The sequence below is a fragment of the Sinocyclocheilus anshuiensis genome, unplaced genomic scaffold (genome assembly GCF_001515605.1).
Source record: "Sinocyclocheilus anshuiensis isolate Anshui unplaced genomic scaffold, SAMN03320099.WGS_v1.1 scaffold1854, whole genome shotgun sequence".
NCBI classification, from domain to species: Eukaryota; Metazoa; Chordata; class Actinopteri; order Cypriniformes; family Cyprinidae; genus Sinocyclocheilus; species Sinocyclocheilus anshuiensis.
In genome coordinates this window covers 1,142,977-1,155,079 of record NW_015546040.1, presented here as the reverse complement: position 1 = coordinate 1,155,079, position 12,103 = coordinate 1,142,977, and the positions used below count along the sequence as shown (strand labels likewise).

The window sequence follows — 12,103 nt, the reverse complement described above, 5'->3', positions numbered from 1 at the left end:
CACAGACACACACAGACACACACACACACACACACAGACACACACTCACACAATTTATATAAAATATGATATATTTACAAGAATATTTGCTTAATGTGAACTGATTTATAGGATCACTGGCATCAGAAATATAACATAATTCACATTTTCACTATTTAGCGATGTCCGTCATGGTTAGGGAAAATTCACAATCACAATCTTATTTTAGTATTTAGGAGTTTTAGTTCATATTTTGAATTAGATTTCATTAGTATATTTTCAGTTTTTAATTAATTAAAGTTAAAGAAAATTTTAGCAATTTTATTGTTTTGTCATTTTTATTAAATGCCTATTTAAAAAAAAATATATTTTTTTTACATCTATATAGTTTTCATCAGGTTTTAGTTTTAGTTATTTTAGTACACTAAACGAAAATGAGAAATGTTGCCATGGAAACTAGCTGAAATAAAATACGTTTTTAATAAAGGTTTTATTTGTAATGTTTGAAAATGTTTCTAGTTTTAGTAATAATAACTGTTCACAATTAAAAAACAAGCTCTTATTTCATTCACAAGTGTGAATTTGAAGTGAATCGGATTTTGTTAATTATATTTGTTGATTTTGTTTTTATATCTATTAAGATTATTTTTAAATCCCTTATGTGTAAAGCACTTTTAGCATTGTGTATGTAACGAAAATACCATAGTCAAAAACCTTACTAAATTTAGTAAGAGATGATGTTTAAATATTTTCAGTGGAATATAAGACACGGATAAAGACAAGGAATATTATATTTTTGCAGTCTTTCACTTCTCTTGACTTGAAGATTAAAGATGCTTTAAGAACATTATTGTGTATTGAGACAAAACCATCTGATCGAAATCTCCCTGCAGTGTTTCTCAGTTGTTAGTGTTGTGTTGGAGGGCTGAGCTGACAGACGAGTCTGATCCTGCAGAACGAATCATCAGCGCTTCATCATGTGTTGCTTCTTGCTCAGAGCTCTTTAATGCACCAAACACGCCTGCTGGATTCATGTTGGCATCAGACGCTATTGATCTGTGATTAAGAGAGCTTTATGATACATTTCATGACTGGATTGCATTTGCACTGCTGGTGAAGGGTGTATAAAGCACAACTATTGCTTAACAAGTCCATCTGTATAGATCTGGGTCCATGGCTTCTTATCTCGTGTTTTGATGCATAACATACTTGAAAAAGAGCTCTAAATACAACTGTTTTAGCACTAACAATCTTTTAATGTACATGTCTCAAGCTCATGCTCAAGGATAAGGATGGTTGGTACACAATTACAGCGCTATCTTGTCCTGCCCACAGTCTCATCACAGTATAATTGGTGCAATTATGTCTTCTGAAGCACCAAAATTTGGCTTCAATTTGACTGGCGTCTGTTTGCATCTGGCTTTCCAGAGCTAATGTGGGCCCCTGCAGACTGGGTGGTCCCCTAGAGGCCCTTGCTGCATCTCTGGATCCTGTCGGTCAACACTTTTGGGACAAAGACGCTTTAGAGGCACTGGTGCTTTAAATGTTACCACACACACACACACACACACACTTCCTACATATATGTGTGTATGCATAGTTTAATCATAAAACTCCAGAAAAGTGTTCTGTGATGCTATCAGATGGTCATACTACTGAATAAATACAGTGTCCATATATTTACTTAATACTTCAATGTATTTCAAAGAATACCATGGCAGCAGTGGTAGTGAAATGAGCAATTAGTCAATAGCAATTACTCTAAAGCAAGTTTTTTTTTTCAGCATCAAAAAGTTAAGAACATTTTATTAACTAACTCTTACACAGACAACGGAGAAATTGTTAGTTAACCCATATATAAAATACTTATAAAACTAGTCCGTTAAGTAGTAACTCATAAGTAACTTTTCTCTGTAAGTTCCCAGCTAACAGGAAACATTCTCACTTTCACTAACGTTTTTCAAATTCTATAAATGTTACACAACTTTTTTTTTTTTTTAAAGTAATGTTTATGGAACGTTCTTATAACTTAATATTTCATGTGTTCTCAATGTTGAGAGAAAACGTTCTTAGAATAACATTCTCAAAACATGATGTTTTGTGCTTGAACGTTCTTAGAATCGTTTTTGTAACCTTTAAATAACATTCTGATCACAACAAGAAAACCGGACACTTCAACCTTTTATTATCGCTTCAAAACAATGTTCCCATAACGTTTTTAGAACCTAAATTTGCATTACCTTGGTAGCTTTAAACGCAGCGGTAAAATGAGAATTATAAATCATCATAATGCAAAAATGTTGAGCGAAAGTCATTAACTAACTTTTACAAACACAACTGAGACATTTTTAACCCGCAAGTAAAATAACCATAAAACTGTAGCACGTAAAGTTAACTTACGACCTCACATACGTAACACTGTTGAAAAAAACAGCATATGCCGGTTAGGTATGTTTTGACGCTGGGATGCTGGTTTAAGCTGGTCCTTTGCCAGCACATGACCAGCATAAACCAGCAAAAGGACCAGCATAAACCAGCAAAGGACCAGTTTAAACCAGCATCCCAGCGTCAAAACATACCTAACCAGCATATGCTGTTTTTTTCAACAGACGTGACTTTCCTTTGTTTGTAATTTAAATAAATAATCGATTACACTTTTAATTGATCTACTTCCTAGTTTGCAAATATAAAACTAGCCTACATTACCGGCAAAGAAGCAAAGCAGCAGAGAGTTCCGCAAGAACTTCCAACTCTTCTGTGAACTCGGCGTCCTCGGATTTTCCATAATGTTCCTGTGCATTTCTGTTGAAAACCCCTGGAAACGTTATTTAATCTTTGCACACTTGATCGTTAATTCTGCCATGTCTTACATCTTATTATAATACACTGTGCCGATGTTGTTCTGACTGTCAAGCGTTCCAAGCGTTAAAATAAACCAACTCTTTTATGCATAACGCTCCACGTGTTCCACGACTCGTCTCTCAGTCACACCTTCTCATTTGAGTCCTCCCTCTTTGTCTTTAACTTCTTCCTTGCGCTATATTCTTTTCCTCGGCTCGATCCCCTCCCCCAGGAACGTCGCCCAGCTGGTCTGGATGCGACTGAACGAATTGAACGAACGGCCGCCTCCGCCGTCACGACTCCTCATCACACAGACGTGAATGAGGCTGGTTAACTCAGGAACAACACAAGAGTCGCACGATCATGCTGGGAACACGTTCGCCCTCTTCAATAGCGGCAAATTGCGGCCTCATCTTCTCGCTAGTGTCCCTGAAGTCTATATTTAGATCTCTCTCGAGTCGTGTTTTCACGAATCCGCTCTGTGTGCAACATCCCTGACCTGAGCTCGACACGAAGAGTAAACAAGAGCATCTCAAAACACGTGTTTCATAGGCCCAAATGTTCATACTTAATTCAGTTGATCAACTCAGTAGAATGCAAGCACATATTTAGAACTCCTACCCAATCTCATGAAAGTGCGTATCAATACCACGAGTTTCTGTTGCTATTTGGCATGCTATTTATACGCACAAATAACCGCAAAAATTAATTTTTTTTTTTTTTTTTTTTTTTTTTTGCGTGCATATGATACGCAATGTTTAGGATTAGGGGTGTGGGGTAGGTGCGTATTATATGAACGCCGAAACTGCGAATCATATGCATGCCAACAAATTGAGTATCATATGCACGCGAAAATTGCGTACTATATGCACGCCAAACACGTGCGTATCATCTGCACGCCAAAGTCAATTTCTGTGTATAAATAGCACGCCTAATAGAAACAGAAAATCGTGCTACTGATACGCATTTTCATGAGACCGGACTCATTTAGAATTGGGGCACCATAAAAATAACATTTATCTTAAATGATTACCATTATATATTGTTTACGAGTTGTGACTTGATCCCCTACTCAATCAAAGCTTAATGTATTTGAGTTGTTGACAAATAACATGGACTCAACTAACTAAAATCTTCTAAGAACGCATTTCCAACACTCCCATTAACGCAAGAAAGCATTTCTGAATGTCTGAATGTTTTTTCTTGGTTATGCGAATGTTAATGGAGCAGTTCATTTGATCATTTGCAGACATTACAGGGATGTTACATTTGAATGTTCTCTGAACATTCTGAAAAAAGTGGTAACATTTAAAAATGTTGCATGAACATCCAACTAAAACATTTAAGAAAAAATTCATTCCATGAATGATGTATAAATATTGCTATTGTGCTAATGTTTTGAGAACATTATTAAAGAGCATATAACGAACGTTCTATTAATGTTACTGCACATTAGCCAACGTTCTGAAAACGTTTCCTGTTAAATTCAATGTTATTGTGTAAGGGAAAGCAAATATATTTACGTCTTGCTATCTTGTATCTCACATATTTACAGTCAGAAAAAAGGTTTTCATTAGAAAAGGCCTTGCTCATGGTGTTCAAAGTCAGTTGTTTTTTTACTGAGTGGTTGGTTGCTTGCATGTATTATTTAGCAGAAGGACTAGCCAGGGCTGAATGTGCTTCCTCTTCAGCCACCCTTGTAACATAATGACAAAACCTCTTAAATTATGAAAGATTGTTATATAACAAAAGACTTCCTGGTTATGACCAGTGATGTGGTTATTACCTGTGCTGCTGAATATGCCGGTCATACAGGCTTTTCTTTGAACAGCTATTGAGAGTGCTAATTAATTTAATTCAATTTATTTAATTCAGCCCAGTGGACTTTCTTGTCTGGTTCATAATACAAGCAGACAGACTCAGCATCTTTGTATTGATAATTGTCCTGACTAGATCTAGTCATGTTGATGCTCTTTTGAGTTTATTTTGATGTATGCATGTACTTAAATTGATGTACTTCTATTTACAAACAATGTGCATAAGTTAGAGTTCTGACTTTAGATGTTAATGTTGCTCCATCATTTAGAGCAGATTAGCCACCTTAAAAATACCATTATATTTTTAGAGAAAATATAATGTAGTACCTTCACGAATCCCTAGGGGTCCTCAGACTAGGATTTAGGCTACATAAAGTGCTTCAATGTCAGCAGCAGCCACACCCAAAATAAGACACCATCTCAAAAATATTGGTCCACAAATCAATGTGATACTTTATTCATAAACCTAAGATCATTGATATTGTATAAATACTCTAATATATAATCTACATCCTTCAGTTATTTCAATAATAATAACAAATAGAAATACAATAATTATAAAAAGCAACAAGATTATATTAAATGGGCTTTACAAAAATAAATAACGTTTGGATATTCTGTACAAAAAGAAATACCTCATTACAAAGATACCTTCTCAGAAGGCAGGAGAGGATTACTTATGAAGTAGTAGTAGGAGAGAAGTCCCTCACCATATCTCCACACAAACACACAGAACTAACCCACACATACATAAACATGCACAAACACAGTCTCTCGTCAGGTATAGAACTTATGCTCTTTGGTCTCCCTCCCCATTAAAAACGTGATCCCTCTTGATCGGGTATGGCTTTGCAAAATGGTGAAAATATCAACCTAGGAAGCTAAACTTAAAGCTAATGTGCATTGTTAAACTTAGTTATGAGGAAATGCATAATACCTGTTGTGGTGTTTGATTAGCAGCATGTGTGCCTAGCTGAGGTGAGATATGGCGTTGGTTTTGGCAAGAAAAATGCATGTGTTAAATATGTGCTCTGAGCCAGAGTTTGCAACTTTGAAATGAAGAACCACTAGAGGGCGTTTTATATAACACCACTACTAATGAACTCTTCTGTTACTGCTCTTGACCCTGGCAATAGCTCCTATATGTTCCTATATGCTCTCTTGTGACAAACGAATCATGGTCTGTCTAGTCCAGCTCAGACAGATGGTACAAATGCATAGCTGTTTCATGCACTCTTTCATTAATCGTCATACACACCCATGCACACTCAAAATCTAACATGCATGACATCACTATCCAAAGCAGCAGAGGTGTGCGTATTCTCATCCTCCATCACAGCTGTCAAGACAGGTGCACAGTGTGCCAGCTTTGTGCCCCCAGTGTTGGATGGGTGGGATTTGAAACACTGAAAGAAGTTTGCTTGCAGTCTCGGTCATAAGGGGCCCTTTGAATCTAAAAACCTGGGTTGGTCGGCACCAGATGTGCAAGGTTACAGCTGTTCGAGGATGTTTTCGAGCCTCAGTGCTCAGTTTCAACAGGGAGTCATGTTGCACAAATCCAGGAGAGGTCGTGGCCGATCTTTTGCGTTGCAGCTCTCGTTAGGCAAAGTGCGGCCGTTGTGTCCGATGCAGAACAGGGTGCGCTTGCGAAAGCCTCTGCCACAGGTTTTGGAACAAGCGGACCACTCCCCGAGCAACCAGGATGGGCAAGCCTGCAGAGCACATGGTTGCGACGACGTAGGGCGCAGCTCTTCAGGACAGTCTTTCGATTGGCGGCCATATGCATCAAGACAGATGACGTCCCGATTCTGTATACCACCGCCGCAGGTCTTCGAACAAGGTCCCCACTCACGTAGGGCCCATTCGTCATCTCCTGCTTCACTAATAACGTTAATGGACGGCCGTTTTGTCCCACTGGGGCGTGGTGCAAAGTAGCTGAATTTTATGCGAGGTCGGGGGGAATCACCGACTGACAGCACCTGGATGGTAAGAGGCTCAGGTAAGGGAGCAAAGCTTCGCAGGCGCTCTAGTGTGGCAGAGGAACCGCTGTAACGCAGCAGTGCACCTTTCAGGGAGATGTCAGTCTCTAAAGTGGTCAGCTTATAGTCGCCGTTCAGTAGGTACGTGCCATCTTGCCTGCGAACTGCTAGGTAGCTATTGTCTTGGCGGCGGCCTCCAAGAGAGCGCTGCTTAACATCTAGGTTTGTGGCACCGGCTGGAATTGCCACTACATCTTGGTAGCCCGCTCTAAAGTTCAGAAACAAGGAAAGGTCAGATTAAACAGAAATCTGAGAAGGAATTTTGGAAAACTCTAACTGGCGCAGATTGTGGGTTTACCTAGCACGTTCCACTGATCCAGAAACTTTCTTGCAAGTCGATCCGTCTCCTCCACAGATGCCACATTTGTCAAAACGCTTATTGGAGCCAATTACCCTGTCACAACCAGCTTTCACACACTGGCCTTGGACGCAGACTGAGGTGGAATCTGGGGTGCATGGTGTACCATCAGCCACCTGAAGGCATTGGAACGAACCTTGGATTAAACATCTCCAGTGCATCCACTACACCACTGTTAGATTTTACAACTCAGGCTAATTGGAACACTCACCTTTGGCTTCAGAATGACGAAGTAGCCTGTTCCCTTTGCTCGGCACATCAACTTGCAGCGGTCCTTGGGAGACACCCCGGCATACTTTGGCACCCACTCGATGCCTTCTCCTGAGCCAAATAACACCTGAGAGGAGATGTCATTGTGGGCCAAACACTGCTCCTCACGGAATGTCAAACCTGCGCAAATAAACACAGTTGTAAATCAAGCGGCTTGCATGTTGTTGCAAAAACAGAAATAGGACCATTCCTTACCATTGCTATCAGGGCAGGTCTCGGTGTTGCAGGAACGATACTGAATTCTCTTGCCCTCACAGTATTTGCCTCCATTTTTGGGTAGGGGATTGTCACACTCCCTGATAGAGTACTGCACACCTCCTCCACAGGTACGGGAGCAATCTCCCCAAGGTCCCCAGGCTCCCCATCCGCCATTGACTGGAGTCTAAAAGGTGACAGGACAGAACCATTGTCAGTCACAAATCAGAATAACATCAATTCTGTATGGCACACCAAATGGTGCTCACCTGATACTTGGCAGCCTCGGACCTGCTCAAACACTGGCCTGCCATACAGTAGCTGTCAGACCTGCAAGGCGTCCCATCGGCCCATGGAAAGTTCTTGGTTTGGCAGACAGGCAAGCCATTTGCAGTTGTGACCATGCACCAAAGGGCGGCACAGGTGGTGTTCTGGTCCGGACAGTGCCGGGACTCCTCTCCAAATGTGAGACGGCACTGTCTATTGGCATCGTAAACTGAACCTGGCAGAGCCTGTGGTAACTGCTGAGGCTTCTGGGGCTTGTCCAGCAAACACTGACCATGGCCATTGTCCAGGAAGGTCGTGACCATTATAGCACTGCAATAAGACCAGGGCTGTAGCTGGTTCAGATTTGACAAGGTTGAGGCCATCATGTGGGCACTCCACTGGTCGCCGTTAAGACTGGCACATTGTTTAGCATCATCATGGGGCATGTTGAACACGTGACCTACATGAGAAGCACAATTATTAACTTGAGCTACACCTGCATAGTTTCTAGTTTTTACATAGGAACATGGGGATGTGCCTACCGAGCTCATGTGCAACTGTGAAGGCTGCCTGCAGACCATCATCTTCAATAATGGAGCAGCTTCGATCCGGATCACACACGGTGCCAACATCCGCCATCCCCACAGTGTCACAGGAATGAGCTCCACAAAGATCCTGAAAGGAACAGCGTTCATAAGTAAGAGCCGTGCTAGATAATTATTTACTCACACTCTAAAAACGAGACCAGGAGTGATAAACTTACCTGTCTGGTGAACAGCACCGCTGTGTCGTAGTGCTCTGCGTGCCGGTCACTGGATGGGTTGTGCTGTCTTTGCCACTGGCAGAAGTTCCTGAGTGTAAGCGCCGCATTGGAGGACACCTGGGGACCATGTTCTTCATCGTACACAACAAGCAGCTTCACAACTGCCAGAGTGATCGAATTACGAATGGTAGGGTGTCGATATAGACGAGATGCCACCGACATGATGGTCAGCAGATAGGGTTTGAGCCCAGCGCCGTGAAATTCTGTCATTGACTGGTCCGCCACAATCATGATTTCCAAATAGCGAGGAGTGGACACAAAGCGCCGAGATCTGTGGTGTGCTGGAGGATGAGGAGATAATAATTAAAGCCATTGGTTAAATCAGAAAAAAAAAGTGAAATCTAAATCAGTTTCAGTATTTACCAGAGTGAAAAGTGTCTTGCATTAAATTACTTTTCCAAATTGATGACTTGTATGTTTTATTTAAAAAGCCAATTGGCTTTAACCATAATTTCCTACTTCCTATTGCTAGTCAGCGTCAGGTGATATTAGAGGGAGGGACTAGAATATCTAGAGAGCATGGACATACATTTGTAGACGCCTATGAGTGCAAGATGACGTCATCAATATATATATACTGTATATATATATATATTGGTTTTCTTGGAACCAAAAGGCTGTATTTTAAATGCATGTCCTCTTTTATGAGTCCACATAGATGCCTCAAAGCTATTAAACCTAAATGCAATTTTGATTGGAAATAGTAAAGTAAAATGGTGTTTTATAACTGAAAAAATAGAGAACTGTGTACTTAAAAGATTGAAAGCTATTGGGAGTTAGTGCTGAGCTTGCTTACTTTTCCATTTGACTAAGCTTCTGCTCCGCCCTGCTAATAACTTTTCCAAAACCTGCGCACTTTCACGAGAAACGTTGGCGGAAATACAAACCATCTACAGTCCTCCGGTGCTGATCTGCGCCACATGCGGTACCAGGAGGAGAACTTCCACGTCTCTCCAGCCAATTCTCTCCCGCCTCCCTCTCCCCCAACCCTCAACCCTACGTCCCCTTCCCTCCTCCTGCGTATTTCTGCCCTCTCCGAGTTAACCCTCGCCTCGCTTTTGGAGACGGCTCCTCTGCGCTTCAGAAAAAAATCTTTAAAGGTCCCATGGCATGAAAATGTCACTTTATGAGGTTTTTTAACATTAATATGAGTTCCCCTAGCCTGCCTATGGTCCCCCAGTGGCTAGAAATGGCGATAGGTGTAAACCGAGCCCTGGGTATCCTGCTTCGCCTTTGAGAAAATGAAAGCTCAGATGGCCCAATCTGGAATCTTCCCTTTATGTCGTCATACGGGGAAAGGTTACCTCCCCTTTCTCTGTTTTGCCCGCCCAGAGAATTTGGCCCGCCCATGAGAAAATGAGCTACTACCGTGCGAGGTGAGCACAATATTTTTTTTTCCTCGAGAGACATCATGGCTTGCAAACGAGGGAAGCATGGCAGTTGCCCCGCCTCTCTCCTCCTCATTAGCATTTAAAGCTACAGACACAGAAATGGCACGTCCTAAGGAGAGCTCATTGTGGGACTGGCTCGTAGTGGCTGAAATTCTGCACCAAGGCTGAATTTCGGGAAAGAGACTTCAGATACAGTACTAGGGACCACTTAGGCCTATATAAAAGCATCTAAAAAGCAGCATGTCATGGGACCTTTAAGATGCGTTAAAGAACATGTGTGCTATTTGCAGTTGATGCATTTCCCAACTAAATTACGCGATTTGGTGTTTAGTGCGTTAATGCAGACGCAGAACTCTGCTTAATTCGCTCCTCTTGCGCCAGCGCGCACTGAATGACGCGGAGTCACCGAGTTTATTCGGGTTACCGGAGGCGTGCGCGAAATATTACCGGAAAAAAAAAATCTCAGTAGCCTAATAATAAAGTATAACGAAACTTTCCTAGATACAAGATCGATAACCATAACGTTTTATTCTGCAATATTTACCTTTAGACTCAGACGGGATGCGCTCTGTGTCAGATCTGGTTGGTTTCTCGGTGACCCGTTCCTCCTCTTCGTTCACCCCACACTTCGAACCGTTTTCCTCATCCGAGAAACCCCGTTTTCTTCTGCGAATGATGTGGGTGTCTCCATCTGAAGCCTCTCCGCTGGCGTTTGCGGGTTGAATGAAATACTCTTCACCGCCGATATAGAAGCCGCCTCGCAGTCCGTTGCACAGATTGATCGCCGCAGCGGAAAGTTCGTCTCCGTTCACGGTTCCAGAGAAGAAGCACCGCGCCTCTCCAGCGCTGTCAAACTCCTCGGACTCCGGTTTCCCGACCATCTGGAACACAAACCCGGGCGCTAAAAAGGTCTGGTCCGGTTCCAGATCCAACACCATCTGATTTCCAAAGACGTCCAAGCTATAGATGCGTCTCTCGGATTGCTTTTCCCGTGCTTCTGCTGTATGGGTCGGTTCGGTGTCGTACGATTCGAGATGGACCGGCACCACGGTGCTCTCTTCCCACGCGCTCTGCGCCGCGTTTACGCACAGGGCTGCGACGAAACCCAGTATGACGCGCAAAAGAGACATTATATTCCCGTTGGGTTCTCAAGAGCAAAAATCCTCAGAAAGTTTCAGTTCTTTAAGAATGTGACTCCAAAAGCCGGTGTATCACAGGAACAAAACCAGAAAACAGCAACAGTTACCAATCCAGAGCTTAAAATGACCTCCGAATGGAAATTAGCCTAATAGAACGATCGCCGCAGCAAAATCACGAGAAGAGTCTCAAAAGGGGTCTTGGAGAGATTCTCTCACCGTCTCCTCGGGTTTCAGCTCTCCTTCTGTCTTAGAAGCAAGAAGCCCGGCTCTCTATATATGCTCCAATGCAGGACCACCCCTTTCCTGAAGCCCCTTTGATCTGCTGCAGCCAAATCTAGTACGCAACAGAGCGCTGGAGCAGAGCCACAATCATCAATCATCAGAGCGCAACACTTACGGCCCAAAACTCCTGTATTAGTCATTTAAACTCCTTATCGGTCTATATGTGCATTTTGCATTCACGTGGCTTATATAACTTAAAAACTCCATTCCTAGACTAAGATGAAGTGCACTAATATGTCAGTATAACACAAGGTTATTGAGGACATCAGGAGACACGAGTCTCCTCACAAGGGATGGGAAGCAGCTGACTGGAGCTTCTGCTGCGGGGAAGAGGCGCAGGCGGATCGGATTGAAGCGGAAAGCCGAGCCGCGGTGCTGTTAAGGTGGACCGCCGTGGAGGAAATAGTTTGTCTTCCGCGTTTAATGGGCCAAATTTAATTTAGTCGGTCAGTGACCCTTTAAGGAGAAAGTACATGCTGTCCGAGAACAAACCCAAAGTGTTCTGAGTTACAGGAACATAATGAATATAGCGTGTGGGCTTATTAAAAATGAAGATTCACTCTGATTGTATAATTTCATTGTTCTGAAGCAGATGCTTTAGATTTTATGCTTAATAATGCTAAATCTCTGACTAAGAAAGAAAAATACTGGTTCAGAAGTGACATATATGAATCAATACACCCATTTCTGCATGCATATGCA

At 42.2% G+C, this 12,103-nt stretch overlaps 2 protein-coding genes across 2 annotated transcripts in view; both read right to left on the bottom strand.

The window, feature by feature from the left end:
- Positions 1-3,105, bottom strand: part of LOC107698919 (cysteine and tyrosine-rich protein 1) — a 9,399-nt gene extending 6,294 nt beyond the window's left edge. Inside the window, exon 1 of the mRNA XM_016500056.1 lies at positions 2,686-3,105. Within this exon, the coding sequence (XP_016355542.1) occupies positions 2,686-2,779 (94 nt within the window). The 5' untranslated portion in view covers positions 2,780-3,105. The remainder of the gene's footprint in view (positions 1-2,685) is intronic.
- Positions 3,106-5,064: 1,959 nt separating this feature from the next.
- LOC107698918 (A disintegrin and metalloproteinase with thrombospondin motifs 1-like) lies at positions 5,065-11,348 on the bottom strand. Its single transcript, XM_016500055.1, has 8 exons — positions 10,525-11,348; positions 8,530-8,870; positions 8,309-8,441; positions 7,769-8,226; positions 7,500-7,686; positions 7,246-7,424; positions 6,975-7,150; positions 5,065-6,884 (listed from the first exon to the last, which is right to left on the bottom strand). Exons 1-8 carry the CDS (start codon positions 11,108-11,110, stop codon positions 6,170-6,172), a joined length of 2,775 nt encoding a protein of 924 aa, XP_016355541.1. The 5' UTR covers positions 11,111-11,348; the 3' UTR covers positions 5,065-6,169.
- Positions 11,349-12,103: the final 755 nt, after the last annotated feature.